The following is an 18,377-nucleotide window of genomic DNA, read 5'->3' as shown; positions in this document are numbered from 1 at the left end:
TGGGGACAGGGATTATGTTCTGAATAGTGCAACCAGTGTTTGAGAATTTTGCTTTCAACTTAAGCAAAATTGGTGGATTGCTTTGCAGCTAGTGTCATGTCATCACGTCATCTTGGCAAGCACAGTTAAACAGTATGTTTGAGTTAATCACCGATGATAATGAAGGAATGATGAATGGTGGAAAGCAACTCCAATATTATGCTTAATCTGTGGAAGGAGGGGAAAACACATGTTTGGAAGAAAAAATGGAGTGGAGGAAGGATGGTAATGAGAAGGAAGGAGAATGATGACGGTTAAGCAGTGGTGTAAGAAAAAAGAAAAGCAGGTGCTGGAAAATAACTCCCTTTATACCATGGTCCAGGTGAATACTTGATTTTTGCTGCAGGGTGTCTTTTGACAACAGGGACACAAATGATTACAATTTCTTACAGCGCAACACAATGCTAACATCAGATTAGTTACAAAAATGAGAGACTTTGAACTGATCCTCAGAAATCGTTAGCTGCCCACAGCTACTTTATGCTGAATGGGGAAAATCTCTCCTGTAGTTCATTAAATCCTTGCAGCCATCTGACGCAGCAGTACGGATATATTGATAAACCTGCTGCCTGTGATTCAAGATGCTACACTGAAACCCATGTCTACTATGCCAGGCCAACAACGCTGTGTTTCTTGCTTCAGTCACAAGAAGTGCCATTGATTGCTTTGAAATAAACATGTTTCTGTACACTTCAAATAGATATTTTTACCCATGTATGCTGAAGATAGTGATAGATATACTTGAATTTTATTGAAGTTTTTATAGAGGCGCTCATACTCGCTGATGATAAACTGATGAGGTACATTTTATTAGCAGCAGCTGATTGCTTCTTACCCTCTTAATTCCTGTGGTTATTCCTATAGTTTTTCACATGACTGTATGATCATGCTGAGCCCAACTCTGTACTAAATAAATGTCAGGCCAAAATATTTCTCCCCTCTTTATTTCCTGCTACTTACCTTCATGCCTTCTGCTGCTTCTCTTTCTTTATTCTTGTCTTACCTTCTTTCTTGCCTTTTCTCGATTTCTTCCCTTCCATGCTTCCTTCCAAAGCTGGTACAGCTTGCTGGGTAAATATTTGTGGGGGATACAGGGTGCTGGAAGGCCTAAGCTGGGAGGATCAGCAGAGGAGAGGCTGCAGTTGTTGTGGATTAGCTGCTTGTTTTGTTATAATACCACTGTCTGCTTGCCTGGGTTTTGGTACTCACCAGGCAAGCTGCGAAATCAGAAATCACGATTTCTTGAAAAATGTATGAGTAATGCAGCTCATCACTGCTAGGCTTTAGTTCCGCTTAAAGAGGCTGGAATCACAAAAAATAGGTCCTGTATGTGAAGGTAATGCTATCTAATGGAAGTCAGACTCCTAAGTTTGAACTTGGAAGGAAAATCTGGGAAGTTATAAAGATGAGGTTTGAGGGGGAAAAAAAGGGTCCTAAATCATTGATGGACAAATGACGATCAGAAATGTTATTATTCAGTCAGATATGGGCACAGTCTGAAGTGAGAACCAATTTAATATGACTTAGGAACAGAGCGGCTATTTTAATGAAATAGCAAAGCTTAAATTTGGGAAAATTGTGATACATAGTTGTTTGTTGTGTCTATGCTCGCAGTGCAGCAAAAAATCAGATATGCTGCTTATAATATAGTTGAGCCTGTTGGCTTAGCTTAGCACAAACACTTGCTTTTATCTTCATGCTAAGCTTTCGAGTCCTTCATATTGCTTAATAGTGTTTCTTTTAAAGTCAAACATATACTTTCTAAATAATACATTATACATCTCTTTCTGCATTTGCCAGATCTTAGTTATCAGAGGGCACAGTTACAGAAAGGTATCTTGAACGGTCCCAGGGATGTATATATCAGCACTTTATAAGCCCTACTTACAATACTACAGTCACAAAGGCACACAAATACACACATTAACGCTGCAAAATCACACGTTTTACTAATGCTGTTTTTTTCCCTGTTGTTGTTTTTGGTGTGCGTGTCTTTAGAATTTGGAAAGGTATCAACAAAGCAAAGAACAGTTCCACCAAGCTGCCTCCAAGACGGAAGAAAATGTCAGGTGAGACGCACAAGCACTCGCACACCCGCACATCTTATACAGTTACCCTAACCGCGACCTGATTTAAACCCTCGCGCTAAGGCCGAGGCTCATTCTCTGCTCTCTGGTGTCGGAAAATGAAGACCTGTTAAAATGTCATAACTCACAAAGATAACCACGCAAATACACACAGTCACACGTTTATCTGGAGTCCAAAAATGAGGAGATATGATTCCTGGAGCCTCACACACCCACCCATCCCCACACTCATACACACTGTGACTCACACTTATCCATGCACACAGTTGAGTAATTAATGGCAATAGATTGTAATATTTTTTTCTTATTGTTTAACCAGTTGCATTCTTACCCTAGAGCAAACTGAAAATGTGATAAATGTTTTAATTGGCTGCTTTGATTAAGCTGCATCTAACAATACCTTATTTCCTCATCTTCACTTCTCATAGTGGACTTTTAATGAACCGCAGCTGGGAAAAGGTAGTTAATTGTTGCTGCTGAAATCAGTTTTTCTTTTTTCACTTTTTTAAGGGGGGGGGGTCATCTCAGGTTCCATTTGCATTAGAAGCCAGAAGTGAGTTTGCTGTTAAAGGCCGAATGCTCTCAGTACAGCTAACTGGTAGTTCAAAGTTCAGATTCACTGAACAGCAATTTTTATTAACAAAGCAGGAAAAAACAAAGAAATTCAGGGAGCGACTGTGACAAACACAGGACCAGAAAGAAACTGGGCCCAGTCGGTCTGATGGCCACAGAACATGGGAACTAAATGAGGACGTTGAGCACCGTGAAGCAGGACAGCCATTGGTCAACTCACTGACAGAAGATGCTTTAACAAAACTCAAAAACTGAACATCTTGGGTGTACAAACATATTCTGCAGTGCTCAGTTCAGACCCAGGATATTAGTCCACTTGGGAACTGTATTAGGAAACTTCCTGCCCTGTTCAGCCATCTGAAAACAGCATTATTACCTATATAATAATTAAAAAATTTAAAAAAAGGACAATTGTTTGTTATACATGCCTGTCAGAATAGTTCACAAATCTCTCTTTAAAAAAAACAAAAAACAAATCCAAACATCCTTTCCCTTAGAAGGTTGAAATAAAAGAATTGGCTGTATCCTACTTGTGTAATCTTTTATTCCTGCTCCTTGCATTATTTAACAAGCTTGCTTGGAGGGGTTTTGTCTAAATCTTGTTGAACTTATTGTTCACCGTGTTATTTTAGATTATGGGGGGTTATCTGCTGTTAGTTCCAAAATCTTTTAACCTTGGCTTTACATATGTGTTGAGTGGAGGTGAGTAAACACAACAGGAAGGCTTTGCACAAGCTCGATTTGTATTTTGGAAGCTATCAACTTGAACTAGCTATCAACTGCAGGAGCTCATGTACACTGACGGTGGGTTATTTTTTTTCTGTCAGAACAGGTGCTTTATCTACCTGATGTGTGTGTGGTTGTACCCAAAAAGGGACAAATACTGTATTCAGACCACATAAATTATCTGTAACAATGAGGAAAATGTATTTATTCACTTTATCTTGACTAAACAGTATTGTTTAAAAGCACCCAAAGAAACTAACAGGCAACAGTTGTGTAATGTTTATGAAAATCTTACCCTAACACAAAATTGAAAATTTGTACTAGTGTACTGCTTTATACCCATCGATAGTCTGATTTAACTGACATAGGAAGACTGTGCAGAAATCCTCCAACAGTGGAATTGAGAGAAACGTCTTTTATATTTTATATTAAACTTCAGGCAGACCTTAGTTTTTAAAACTATCCGAGGGAAGTTTCTGAGTGCTGAGCAGTAGAACAAAGCTACTGTAAAATAAGATGTGGGTGACTCGTAAACCGCCCAAGCTCCACTGTCCGTGTTATTCTGTGCTTTGTATAAGCACGTGTTTATGCCTGCTGGTATGTGTGGGATGTGTTTAATCCACAGTTTAATCCTTGGCTTTGGCTGGCAGCACTCTGGGGCTTGAGGAAGCCAAAGAGCACAGGGCCAATGTGTCACCATGCTGTGCGCGCGTCTCTGTGTGTGTGTGCGTGAGAAAGGAAAAAGAAGATGAAGAGAGTAAGAAATTCTGCAACCTGTAGCACTCTAAAATGTCAAACTCAATGGAGCATAATAGAGCAGCCTCAGTAACTTTCCTATCATTCCTTGCCTTTCATTGCTTTGCCTTCTTTGTCCAACTCTTCAGGCCTGCCAATTACAAATTACTTTTCCCCTTTATTTTCTAGAAGTTCACTGCATTCCAGATTTCTTAACCAGATTCAGACATTTTTATGTAATGAGAAAGATTTTTCAAGCATAGTTCACATTTTGATTATAGCATACCATTTCATCTACTAGTACTTATCACAGGTACCTACAGTTCAAGTAGCCAGCAATTGTTAAGTACTGTAAATCAGAAAAACATACAACACTTGCAAGTCTGTACATACGTATTTTAACCAGGTTATTTCCACTTTTCATTCCACTATTGTTTCATGACAGTCCAGACAAATTGGAATTCCCGCAGAAATCAGGGGTTGACACGGAGATACATGGTGTGTATAAAGAGATGGATCCAGACAACAGAGACTGATGGAGAAAAAAGCCTACTTCTGTGAGCGCACTGGTGTTTCACAGAGACGTGGCTACAGGAATTACCCCAGATTGCATTGTTATCATTGACATCTGTCAGACAGTTCAGTGTACATGGTACACCAGGGAGGGGCAAAGAAAGAGGCAGAAGGTCTGCAGCCTTTATTAATAACACATTGCGGTACCTTGGGCAGATTCCTGTGAAGGACTGTTTGTTTAGCCCAGATGTTTAAGTTTATCTGCCCGCGCCTAACACACAAAGAGAACTATCATGTACTGTCTTGCTGTTGTCTGTCCTTCCACTAACCAGGCAACCACATATGTCATGTTGATACAAATTACTATATATATGGTTCGTACATTTGATGAAAGACCTCTATTATGCTTTTACTGTTAGAAGTTTTGTCCAAATACAGTTTCAGTAGTTGGTGAAATGGGCTGTGATGTTGATATCTGTAGTAGGACGTAAGCTTGTGTGGTAGTTTATCAGTCAAATTGTCACAAAATAAGCAAATGTTATAAAAATAAGCTGTTAATTATTGCCAAACCCGTCCCCGAGGCCCCCAGCCTCCCACTTTCCCCCTTTTCATGTTCCTACGTGTTGGTTAACAGTGTTGCACAATTTTGCAGTTTGCTTTGAAGAGCCATCAGTTTCACAAGCCTAAAACTGAAGTGCTGGCAGGTTATTTACTCTCCTAGAGTGGGATTACAGACAGTAAGAGATAAACTAAGGTAGGGTCTTGTTAGAAGAGTCAGTCAATGGCTCTCAATCTAAAACAGATTTCTGCAGTAGTTCAGAGCAGCTCAGTTTTATGAGTAGTGCACCACATGTGGCCTCTCTGTTTTCCAGCTGCCACAAAAAATATATATAAATGTTTAAATAAATGATGTCTCATATCGATGTCCTGTGGCTGTAGACGTTTCATAAACAACATTGTTGTTCTGAAACAAAGAGATTGATGTAGTTTCTGATATTCACTTAGCAAATATAAAACTCTTCTTCTAAATTGACAGGTTTTTCACACGTTGGCAGTAGAATTGGAGTGAAAGAGGCATTGTGATGACAACGGCCTCCTCTTCAGAGTAGTCGAATGGGAGTGAAATGGAGACAGGCAAGATATACTGTATACTCACATCAGATCACTCGGGTCAATAATCCAAGGTGTTTTAACAAGGCCAGCTGTCTGTTACAGTGGCAGTCCAACTAGTCTTAATAGCCACCCTTTGTCAGATTCTTCCAACATGTGTCAGAACGTACCAGTCAACAGAGATCACTCAGTCATAAAGCCGACGAGTTGAGTCCAGATAGATAAGCAACCTAGTTTGAAGTTGTTGCTGTGCTGTAAGAGAAAAGCCAATCAAATACAAGTCTGGATTGCAAACAGATTTATAGCAACCTGAATTTGAATAGAAATGCTGTCAAATAAAGTTATGAAGATTAGGTGTAAGATTGGGTGTACAAATCGGCTCCGCATCAGCTACAGATGGATCCGCACCCTACATATAAGCTTTTTGTATATTCTTGTTTTCTCTATCTTAGATACCTTAAACAACCTTTAGGCAGCTGCCTGCTGCAGACTGTATTTGTGATCAGCAAATTATTGGTTAGTTTCGACATTAGTTAGGGTGCAGCTGAAATGGAGCTGCAATGGAAAATCATATCACCTGTTACTTTCAGTATTTCCCGATAGCAGAATCTTTTTTGCTGCAGTCTGAATTTTAACAGATTTGTCCTTCACACAGATCCACAGTTTTCTACCGCCTGTGATCGAAAAACTAAATTCACTACTATGTCCCACAACAAGCAGGCAATGACTGTACACCCAGCTATAATCTTTGTTTCTTTGGATATTTGTGCAGTTCACTCTGGTATAGCAGACTGGATTCACATTCGTGCATGAATGGATTTGAGAAGTTGCCGTTTCCAGTGAAGAATGAGAAATGATGTTGTTCAGTAGATTGTTTATTTATTTTTTGCCCTGTTTCCTTTGGAGTATAATGTTTAACAAAACAACAAAATAGTATTAAAATGAGATGTTTATTAGTTTAAGTACAACTTAAAATTGGTGATTAAAAAAATAGGATGACAGTTTACAAAAACAAGAACAGGCATAAACGAATTATTACACAATATATGGTTTTTATTTTAAAACTAGAAGATAGCTGGGCCCGAGTGGGAGCATTCATCTTTATTTCTATTATGCACGTTTTCCAGATGGACACAGACGGATTCTTTACAGTATACATTTTTATGGAAATCTTTTGCATTACAGTCATCAGAGCCACTGTGGAAGGCTAAGTGAAATGATGTGTGCAGCATTGTTAAAGGACTGACAAAAGTGAGAGGGAGTCCTTTGTCTCTCGCAAACACGGAAGTTAAAGTGAAGTCTGAGCACTACTATATAGTGGACCCGCTCTTCTGGGTTACGGTTGTGATGGAATAGGAGAGATGGGAGAGGATGAGTGAAGGAGTGTAGAGAAACAAGATAGGGGGGGAAGAGCATATGTGCCCTGAGTCAATTGAAAAGCTGTCAGGGAGCAGGTGCCTACAAGCTACAAGCTAGAGATAAGAGGCAACCCTTTCTCTGTAGCTGTTTTCCTCTTCACCTGTCCTGCCCTATCTCTTTTTCTTATTATCGTCTTTTTTTCCACCACCACATCAGTATTAATCAAACCACTAACATAAGAGTAGTCGGAGTGATTCAGAACCTCCAGTGTACCAAAATGTCATTACCTGATAACTTGTTTACCTTCTGTTGTTGCTGTCATAGGAGAACTTCTCTGATGTTAGCACGTTTCCCTTATTGGGAGACAGAGTTTTGATTCTGGTTCAAAGCTAATTAGACTTTAGTTTTTAAGATTAGACTGCTGTAGAGCTCTTGGTCAACACATTGCCTCCTTTGTTTACAGGAGCACATATTAGATCGGCCGTTAATTTATGGACTTGTTTTGCTTTTTCACCGTTTGCTGTTGGACCCAGGAGTTTGAGGTTTTGAGTTCATTATGCTTTTTGATTTATGTTTCAGTTTTTCTTTCTTTTAGAATTTTGGTCAGTATTTATTTTACTATTAATAGAGTTTCTGTTTTGTTTTGGTTTTTTTTACTTGGGTTTACACATCTTGGTTATCTTAAGTTTGTATATATTCTCTATGGTTTATTTTTTAGTCTTGCTAATAGTCTTACATTAAGTCAGTGATGACTTCAGGTTTATAGTTATTTCCCCTTTTGTGTTTCCATTCTGTTCCTTCCATCAGTCTCATCCCTCTCTTCTCTTTTGTCTTCTCCTGCGTCAAGCTTGTTTAGATCTTTTATGTTGGTAACTGTTGTTCCCTGTGCATGTGTGATTTTCACCCTCCCTCCCACCGTCTCGTTATGTTAATTATCTTAAGCTTTGTTCCCCACCTGTCTCCTCTTCCCTCATTAGCTCTTGTATATTTTGCCAGTCTTCCTTTGTCCTGTGTTGCGTTGTTGCTTGCATGCGTTCCTCTGCCTCTGCTTTGCCTTTCTTTCCTCAGGTATGTTCTGGAAGTTTGGATTCCTTGGCTTGGTGCCCTGTTAGCTTTTAAAAATTGGGCTTTGTGAGTTTCCTGGACCAAGAAACATTAAAGGTTTTTTCAAGTGTATTTACATCTTGAGAGTGCTGCGTTTGGCTCCATACGTTTTTGTCTTTTTCACAACACCATCACCACCTTGGTATTTTGATTGGTTTACGGAGCCTGACAGGAAAAAGCAGGACTGCACAAGTTGTCTATCACATGGTTGCAGTGCCCTAAAACAAACCCTGCCTTGTTTTTAAATTTATGGAAAGAAAAGAGAGCAAAACATTGTTATTCATGTGACAAAGACATTATTTTTAATGGTTTTTTGTGACATCACATCGCATACCACTGCCACAATGAGAAGTAAAGTTTGATTTTTTCTAATAAGAAAAAAATCAAATTATAGCAACATTATAGCATTGTTTGGATTTTCTTTTGTTTACATAAATTATTATGATTTTTTTAGCACTATATACAAAAATAGCTGACAAAACCTCCAGGTCAGTGCCTGTGATGCTGTCAAATAAAGCAGCCTTTATTCCAATTAATTTAAAAAATGCATTTATTGTAATTTAATTCTGAAATATAGCTCATGTTAAGAGCATGATTGTAGTTGGAGGCTATTACTGGAATAACAAAGCAATGTGTCTGCTCACACACGAGGTATTCCAGACTTCCTACACTACGTCACAGCATTTGATTCTCTCCGCTTTTGTTTTTTTTCTCTCTCCTCGGGTGCTTATTTGTATGAGATGTTAACACGATTTTCTAATTACTTGCCTGAAACACATTAGAGATACCAGCCCTTTGTAGTTGACAGGATAGAAATAAAATGGTGTATAGGACAAACAGTGCCTCATATGTATAGCCAAAGCCATTAAGGAAAAACACAAAAACATCACTCTTAACTCTGAGAGAAGCGCGGTTTCGAGGCGATAAAAGCATCTTCCTTATCAGTCTCGTAGCTTTCCCGGAGGCTTTTGTAGTCACTGGTGTGTTTTCGTGTCTCTTCCGTTTTCCAATTTCTCACCCTTTCATTTCTCTCCCTCTCTTTGTCTTGGTAAGCTGCGTGGTCCAGAAGTCTGAGGCCTCTGTGTTCTGCCCGCCTCCGCCTTCGCTGCCGGAGATTAAAAATAATGGGCAGCACCATTAATTAAGCGACTAATCTTACTGTTTATGTTTTGTCATATTTACTGCTCACAGATGCGTGGAGTACCCCACCACACCACCACCTCCAAAAAAATGTAAAAATTGCTATTTCCACTCGCATTTAGAGTGCTTCTGCAGCACGCACACACGAAAATGAACAACAACAACCCCATACATGGCTCAGCGGGCTGTCAGAGATGCCACTTTACCTCATTCCAGCTAAAAAAAAAAAGAAGAAGAAAGAAGTCCCACCACTCCCCACCCCGCTCACTCTCCTCCTCTTATTTATTTATTTTCGTAAGCGGCTCAGTTAATATTGTTGATTTAAGACCTCACCTTCAATTTGGTGTAGCATGTGGACAGAGCTTTAGCTTTTGCTGCAGCTGAACCAATTTTCTGCTTCAAGCGCCTTTAATAAACCACGTAGCGCTATCAGGAGGCTTTGGCTTCCCTGATGAAGGCCATTTATTTCAAATTAAAGGAGAGTTCCTTATCTTTGGCGGCCTCAAACGGAGGGGGAGATAAAGATGGCACACTTTGGTGTTGTACTCTCTGTGTTGTTAATGGTGGGACCAAAAAGAAAAAAAAAGAGGAGGAGGGCGGGCGAGGGAGAGAAAAAAGTAAGAAAGAAGACAGAGTTGGAGGGAAGGCGAAAAGTGGAAGAAGAGCGATTAATCAGGAGATATAAACCATTGGAGGTTGTTTGGGGGGAACCGAGTAATCTGATAGGCTGTCATCTTCTTCAAATGGGCTTCTAAAAGAGAGCCAATTGATGCTTCATTCCATCCATCATTCTATCTCACTTTCTGTTTTTTCCTCTTCATCTCTGTTCGTTTTCCTCTTTAACCTCGATCACCTGCGCTCAGATAAACTCCGTTGCCGCATCCATGATATTTTTCCTGATGATAAAGTGTTTGCGTGGATATGGATATGCTGTAATTGAAACGATGGGGTCAGCTTCTCTTCATGAGTCAAAGTCTAAAAGAGTCTTTAATTTGGCTTTCAATTAAATCCGGTGTTAAACGCTCCTCGTGGAGAAAGCGAGCAGGGACACAGTGCGGAGATCGACGTGTTGGCATGTAGCGAAGCGCGTGCATGCACGGCGCCCTTTGATGTTTACAGCAGACGTGTGCGCACGTGCCAGTCTATACCTGCGTGGGTGTACATAACTCTCTTGTCTCTGCTTCAATCAGTCAGAATCCATTACCGCGAGGCGCCCAGGCAGCAAGCCTGTCGTAGTTAACAATCACACAGATAGACAGGTAAAGACAAATTATAATACAGCCCACATATCAAATTAAACACGGCTAATTCAATCTCTCAAAGCACACTTTTCTGCTGTATTTGATCAGAATGATCCTGCCCACTCAATTAAGTACGATTTAGCGCTAATTGTACGATTCGCAGTGAAGCACGTACTATACACCCCATAGGTTGTTCAAACAGGTTGGCACGTCTAGGTGTGAATTGTTTTTTATCTTCACTCCCATTTTTTTCTACTTTTTCTTAAAAGAGTTTCTTTTGTTCTGATCTGAGACAAAATAAAATTAAAAAGACAGCTTTAACCCAGAACTTGAACTTGAACACAGCTGTAAAACAAGTGTTCAAAATTAAACAACACAGTTTGTTGTTTGGTATTGTTACAGGTATAGACAAGTGACACAATTGAAATTGGTAAAGATGTTTATAAAGTATTTTAGGCCTAAGGTGAAAAACTGTGGAGAGTCGGGAGAAGTACTTTTAAGAAGACTTAAGAACTTCTAAAGCAACGAGAAAGCCGTGGAAAGTGTAGTTGTGCCGGAGCACTGAAAGCACCATCAACTGCTTTCCCCCCCTCTAAGTGAGGAAATGGCATATTTGTGATTTGCATAGTACAGTTATTTCTCATCCTCCATCCTTTCAGTGTCTGTCATGCAAAAGGTCCAGTACAACAAAACAGCTGCTGCAAAGCTGTTTGATTCACATCAGTTTATGAAGTGGGTAAGATGTAAACGTCCCAATTTAAAGAGTGAGTTTATTTTTTAAACCTCCTATAACACAACTGAGATTAAAGTTGGACACACTGCTAACTTCATGCGGTCTTAATTGTTAATGGTGTAACCATAGTTGATCAGCTTTACGAGATGAGTCCCTAAAAAATGATAAAGCTTCCCTGATTGTTGTGTGTGTAAGGTCGGGGGGCGGGTTCATTCCACTGCAGGGCAACCTGCCACTGCATGTGGCAAATTTGAACTTGAACTTGATTTAATCACCCTTCACGGGAAAAAAAATTTTTTTTGGCGTGTCCAGCCAGCTTTCAGTGCAGCTAATGTTGTTAAGACTGCTCAGTCCTGTTCTCTCCTCCACATTCAGAGGAAATAAGAAGAGAATATGAAAGCTTCTAATTGCTTGTGGGATCCTTCTGCAGATGGAAGTTTGTGATAGACCAGAGTCCTCGCTGCTGCACTGGTGCATTTCCCCACTTTTCACCAAATATGTCAGTGATGTGATCATTTTTGTTACTGCTACCAAGAAGGTTATGTTTTTGGTAGTGTTTGCATATGTGCGTGTTGTCATTCTGTCTGTAAACACAATAGCTTTGCGAGGGTGTAGAGTGGGCTCATGTTAACAATTCATTAAAATTTGGCTCACCTTCACTAACGGCTTCAATGTCATCTTAATGATTTATCGGCCTAAATTTGACGAAAAGATGCGTAACTTGGAAACTTTATTTTCAACATACAGAAAGTATAATATAAATATTTAAAATAACATGTCACACTTGACCTCTGACCTCGCTTTTACATTTAAGGATACCTTTCTTTAAAGTTGTCCCCCAAATATATTATATCTTTAAAGAAAGTATTAACTTATTAGCTTCATGTCCAGTTATTTACAATTCAGTGCCTATTCTCCATGACCTACTCTTACATAACGTTTATATACAAAGTACAACACCGTTGCCTTTAAAGTAAATACTCGGAGGGCTTCTTGTTTCTGCTGCTACATCAGGAAGTGAGCACATCTCTAATGAGACTGATCACAAAGCCTGAGTGATCTAACCTGCAGTGTTTCATTAGTTTACTGTCACTTAGTTTTCCTGCTCGTTCTCTGCTGCTTCAGAAACTGGTAGCAGTCTTAAAGATCCTCTTCCCCTCTATTAACAGTTATTCATCATCAATGATCTCTTTAAGGATGCCAGGATGCTTTGTAGATGACCTTTATCTTTACAGGGATTTGTCTAATGGAAAAGTTCAGACAAAGTTCTTCGGACAGCTTGCTGTTGTTTAAAAGAATAATTTCAGCATTTAGAAATGCACTTTGCTAATAAAAGCTTTTTAAATAAGGTCCCCAAGAGTACTTGGAGGCCCTTTTTTATTTGTCTGGTACAAATGTTTCCTTTGACTCCTGATTATAATTTTGTGATCTAAGCACAAAATCACTGCGACCTCCCGAAACACAGTTTTGGCCATAACTAGGAAATTCTCATTAAGCAATTATGACAAAATTTCACACAGCATATGTTTTGATGCCAGACTATGATGTGCATACCACATTTTGAATGTAATGTTCTCCAAAAAGGCTCTTTGTGTCAGTATTTAAAACTGTAATCAAAAAACCACATTTCTGAAATGTTTCAATGAATGAATTCCATGAACAAAGTGAGCTGATGAAGTTGTTTTGTTTAGTCACTCTAGTTGACTCTGTCTTGTCTGTCTGTGCAAGCTTCTGCTTTTTGCCTTCCTTTGTTTACAGGCTAGTGTCTGTCTGTGAGTGTGCTGCTGGAGAGTTGGTGAATAACAGGTTTTTGGAGCTTTTCTGCTGAAAATAGCCGTGCTGCCACCAAAACAGCAATAGACAGCTCTCTTGGATACTTGTAAACTTTCATAGATTGTAAATGCATTTTAGATGCTTTTTCTTGCAGCTTTTCTTCCCTCTAAGTCAGTCATGAATGTGAGACTGACAGCTAGAGTATTGATTTTTTTTTTTAAAGTTGTTTTTTGTTTCAATTGTGATCCAGCATTTTTCTCTTTTTCTGAGCAGCTGACCTACCTGAATTCATGTTACACTGATACTATGTCATCAACTAATCAAAGCTAAACTGATGAATGAAACGTTGATTTACAGAAATGTAAGAATCTGAATGAATAGTGTGATGAGTTTACTTCTTCTTCTTTTTTTATTTTTTTATTTGAAAGCCTAATTTACACTAGCAGTAAGAAACAGAGGTACAAAAATGACAGTTTTTTCACTCCGTCTCTCTTGTTTCTTGTCTTTTGCAGGCCTCGCAACACAGAGGCAGTGTGTGCTGGCCTGCAGGCTCAGATTTTATCCTGTTACAGGGACAACAAAGACCAGACCTTAAAGTGTTCTGACCTGGCCAAAGAATACATGCAGTGTATCAATGCTGCAAAAAAGGTGAGAGCTTTTTCAATCTGCAAAGATATAATAAAAAAGTGTCAGGGATGGTGCAAAGTGTTAATGTGTCATAAATGTAACGCTGAAAACAGAAAGATTTGAGATTTATTTTTACATGTTATGAGGACTCCACCTATAGCCTTCACCTATCGTTTTTGCACTTTGGTTCCTCTACAGATGCAAAATAATCTAAAGTAAAAGTGCTTTTATTTTGAAAATGCATTTAGATTGTTTATAAGGATTTATTCATTTTTATGAAGTAGTAGGAGAGATTACAATAACTAATAGTCATTCACCTTAAAAAAATGTGTAATCCCGCCCCCTCACTGCTAAGTTCTTCTTTAATAGTCGCTTCAGGTTTTTCTAAGATTTTTATTTATTTATTTTTTTAAGTTGGGCTATACGAGCTACTTTTCAATAGTTGATTTATTACCTGCAGTAGATGGGATCGGCACAACCTGGTTTGGAGAAGCAGCCTGGGGTAATGCATGGAAGCTGAGCAGTGCATACTTTAGGACTGGGACATCACTGAAAGCCACCTTGATTTAAGCATATGTGATATTTAAAATATTTCCATTCTTTTGCTGTTAGACAGCCTTTGAGGACAGGAAGCTGAAGCCAGTTTCCAAAACAGCAATTTGAACTTGCAGGAGTACCGCTGAGTGACTTAGGTAGTTTAACATGTTTAATCAAAAACACCAAAGTCACACAATACCACAAACAAACGAACAGATTGAGCATGTCCCGTTTTCTGCGAGGGGAAAATTACTGTTTTTGTCAACAGAGTCTGGTGGCTTTAATGAGACTTCAGGCTTCAGTTCCCAGTATAAAAGGACTGTCTGTATAGCCTTCAAATAATCCAACCTAACACTTTAATGCACTCCTGTCATCAAAGGAAGTGCAGGGGAATACTTGATGATGGTGTCCCTGCAACAATAGAAGGACCCTTAGAGTTTGCCTGGTTTATGTGGCTGATTTTATCGTTAACTTTGATTTTTCTGCGCAGAGGCCAGAACTGTGACAAAATTGCACCGCTAATAAAGATGCTCTGATGTGTTCTGTCAAAAAACAATGTATAAAAGAGTGACACAAACACAGCCCCTTAACTATACGTTGCCTTAATAGCAATTTTTTTTGTCAGACAGTGGCGCTTAGTGCTAAATTTCAAGCATTGTCACTGAGGCGTGTGTTTGTTTTTGTTTGTTTTGGGGGTTTTTTAAGCCATATTTCCATGTAACATAATTGCTCATACAAAGGTTCGAAACAGCAGAGTGCCTTCTTCACGTCTGATTAGCTGCCTTGCCATTAACTAAATTAACAGCAGAAACCCCACTGACGCTACTTCTCTCTGACACTCTCAGACCTTCACCTGAAAGTGCGGTGAACACTTTGTAGACAAAATGATCTGTGCAGTGTTTTGAGATGCAGTTTGGGGACAGTTGAGAGGTATAGTAACTTGTTAAAAAGGGATATACATTAACAGGTCACTTTATTAGGTGCAATTTACTAGTACCGGAAGACGGATACACTCTGGTCATAAATTCATGAACATGGTCAACGATAATACTCAGGTAGGCTGAGGTGATTAAAAGATACTCAGTCTATTAGTCAGTTAATTACTCAGTCAAGGGGCTTGATTTTGCCTAGAATATATTGCCCACACTATTATCCCCAGCAAGAGCTTGAATCTTTGGCACAAGAGAGGATGTTTGTGAAGGTTCTCAGTCATCCAGGTCATCGTAGTCAAAGGAGCTTGCAAAGAAAAGCGTCTGGACTTCTTTAAGTTGCTTGAAGACGTTTCACTTCTCATCCGAGAAGATTCTTCAGTTCTAAGGTCAAATGGTGGAGAGTCCCAGATTTAAACCTAGTGGGAGTTTCCCCCCCACAGAGGGACAAAAGGACCTTAGAACTGAAGAAGCTTCTCGGATGAGAGGTGAAACGTCTTCAAGCAACTTAAAGAAGTCCAGACGCTTTTCTTTGCAAGCTCCTTTGACCACAAGAGAGGATGGAGCCATGCTTTATTGTTGTTCTGACCCTGCCATCCAAATGCTGTAACAGAAGTAGGAGACTCATCAGACCAAACAGCATTTTTCTATTGCCCAATTTATGAGTTGCTGTTGACTTCCTATGAGCTTGAAGCAGTCTGGCCATTGTCCTCTGACCTCTGACATCAACGAGGCATATTGATGGATATTTTCTATTTTTCAGTCCATTCTCTGTAAACCCGAGAGGTGGTTGAACATCCCAGCAGATCAGCAGTTTCTGAAATACTTAGACCAGCTTGTCTGGCACCAACAATCATTCCACATTCAAAGTTACTTAAATCACCTTTCTTCCCTTTTCTGACACTTGGTCTGAACTTCACCAGGTTATCTTGACATGCCTAAAGCATGCAGTGAGTTGCTACCATGCAATTGGCTGAGCAGATATCTGTGTAAACAAGCAATTGAACTGGTGTACTTAATAAACTGACCTTTTAGTGTATTTGGGGATCTTTTAAATCTGATATTTTTATTGAAAGCATGCATATTAACATTCTTATATGTTCTTTGGAACTGAAGAAGACTTAATGAAGTAGCTGGTCTGATTTTAAGTCAACAAGAGAGCATCACCCAGTTGATGCAGCAATAACGTCTGCAGAATTTTAGGAGGGTATGAAACCAAACCACCCACTCTGTAGACACTGTCTGACTGTGTAAATAAGATTATATAGTAGTGAGGATAGATTTTATAGGCTTTTTTAATGATTATTTTATTTATCATGTTTTTAAGCTCTCTTTTTTCCACCAGAGGATGTAGTTTATGTGATCAGGCATTGCAGCCAGATTTGTCCTTCATCTTTAGTGTCAAATCATTTTTAAAGTAACTTTTAAAATTCCTCGTGTTTCACTGCCGTTCAGCCTCACACATAGAAAAGCAGTGATTTGACTGAATTACGTTACACTGAGCTGTGCAGGTTTTTGAAGATAAATATAAAAAGATGCTGGAGCATCAAAAGGCAGTTTAAAGGTTACTAACAAAGTTAATTGATGATTAAATATCACAGAATACATTTACAATTGGAAAGAAATAAGAGAGGCATATAAAGCTTTTTAAATTTGATCTACCTTCCAGTTAGTTGGAGTTACTTTACCTCCAGTAAGTCAGTTTCATTTCTGCCTGGCTCATTTTCTGAGCTCTTAGTTTTTCTTTGTTTTGGTGCTAATAAAGGATTTTTTTACAGGCTGGATTCCTTATACCATTTTTTTTCCTTTTACTTCTGTAGGCTCCTGAGATGAATCATCAGTCTGTCTCTGATGATTTGGCTTGGGTTATCTACTAGTTACTGAATCTTCACTCTTTTTATCTCTCTCATTCCCTTATATTTTTATCCACAATGGAAAACTCAGATATACATTCACTTAGAAAAATTGAACCTTTATACTTCACTTTTTGGCACCGCCTAATATTGAGTTCAACCTACTGCTGTTTTATTTAACAGCATCGAAAAGTCCTGTGTACATTTCTGCAGCAGCTACAAGTTGACAGAACGCTAGAGAGAAAATGTGAGGAGGAAGCTGCAGGACGGGCTACTCGCAAAGTTTGTACGGTAGAAGCATTTGAAGGTACAGCTGCTCATTATGCACTCGAGCAGCGTATTACTATCTCATGCTGGTCTCTGCTCACATCTCCTCTGTATTGCTCAGGGGCAGTGAGGCTTACCCTGGAACACAGTAATACAACGTGTGATAATCAGCTTGCTGAACATTGATACCTCTGCTGTTGTACTGCTGTATTGTGTGCATGGATACATGCACTCGTGTGCTCGTTCAGCAGCGTCTGAACTTCTGTTTATGTCGTGTATGACAGCATGCAGTCATAAATTCACATTTTTAAATATGCAGCAATGTTTATGTTCTTATATTCGTTGCTTACTAGGATTGGTGTGTGTGTGTGTGTGTGTGTGTGTGTGTGTGTGTGTGCGCGTGTGCGTGTGCGTGACAGAGAGTGGGAGACTTTCCTCCATATATTAGCTGGTGTGAGATAACAAGGAGTGAAGGAAGACTCTTTGAAGACAGTCTTTAAAGACTACAGCAGAGCATAATAATACATATATGCGTGTGTGTGTGTGTGTTTGTGGCGCGTGAATAGCTTGCTACATTGCAGCTTGCTTCAACCTACTCATCAAGGTCTTTCCTCTTGATTGGCCCCCGAGGCATCTCCCTGACTTTCACCCTGTCAATTTGGAAGTTTATAAAGTTCTTCCTCCGTTTTGTGTCTTTAAAAGCTGTCACAGTTAGTTTGGTTATCGCTGATAACTTTTTCCCAGTGCAGTAGCAGTGACACAGTAAACTCGCCAAGTGCTAGTGAGACAACAATTAGCAGAACCACATGGATAGTTTTCAAAGTTGATTGCTTAGAAGAGCTTTTAACTTACAGAGTATCAGTCTGTCCTGTTGTTAAGACCATTGTGAAACCATTTTACCTGCTAAAGTTTGACAGCCATTTGTTTCTTGTTCGTGGAGTTTGGTTATAAACTCCATATGAAGGTTTGTTAGTAATTGCATTCTAATATAAAAATGCAGACAGATTACCAACATGTTGCAGTCCCTCTGA

General features: G+C 39.3%; 1 protein-coding gene across 2 annotated transcripts in view; it reads left to right on the top strand.

Moving 5' to 3' along the window:
- Positions 1 to 18,377, top strand: part of chchd6a (coiled-coil-helix-coiled-coil-helix domain containing 6a) — a 74,169-nt gene that overhangs the window by 37,576 nt on the left and 18,216 nt on the right. For both annotated transcript variants that reach the window (XM_026153121.2, XM_026153120.2), the window contains 2 exons: positions 2,038 to 2,108; positions 13,646 to 13,781. In XM_026153121.2, the coding sequence (XP_026008906.1) occupies positions 2,038 to 2,108; positions 13,646 to 13,781 (207 nt within the window). The remainder of the gene's footprint in view (positions 1 to 2,037; positions 2,109 to 13,645; positions 13,782 to 18,377) is intronic.

The sequence above is a fragment of the Astatotilapia calliptera genome, chromosome 20 (genome assembly GCF_964374335.1).
Source record: "Astatotilapia calliptera chromosome 20, fAstCal68.1, whole genome shotgun sequence".
NCBI classification, from domain to species: Eukaryota; Metazoa; Chordata; class Actinopteri; order Cichliformes; family Cichlidae; genus Astatotilapia; species Astatotilapia calliptera.
Note: the sequence above shows the minus strand (reverse complement) of the source record. Positions and strands in the feature narration are given on the sequence as shown.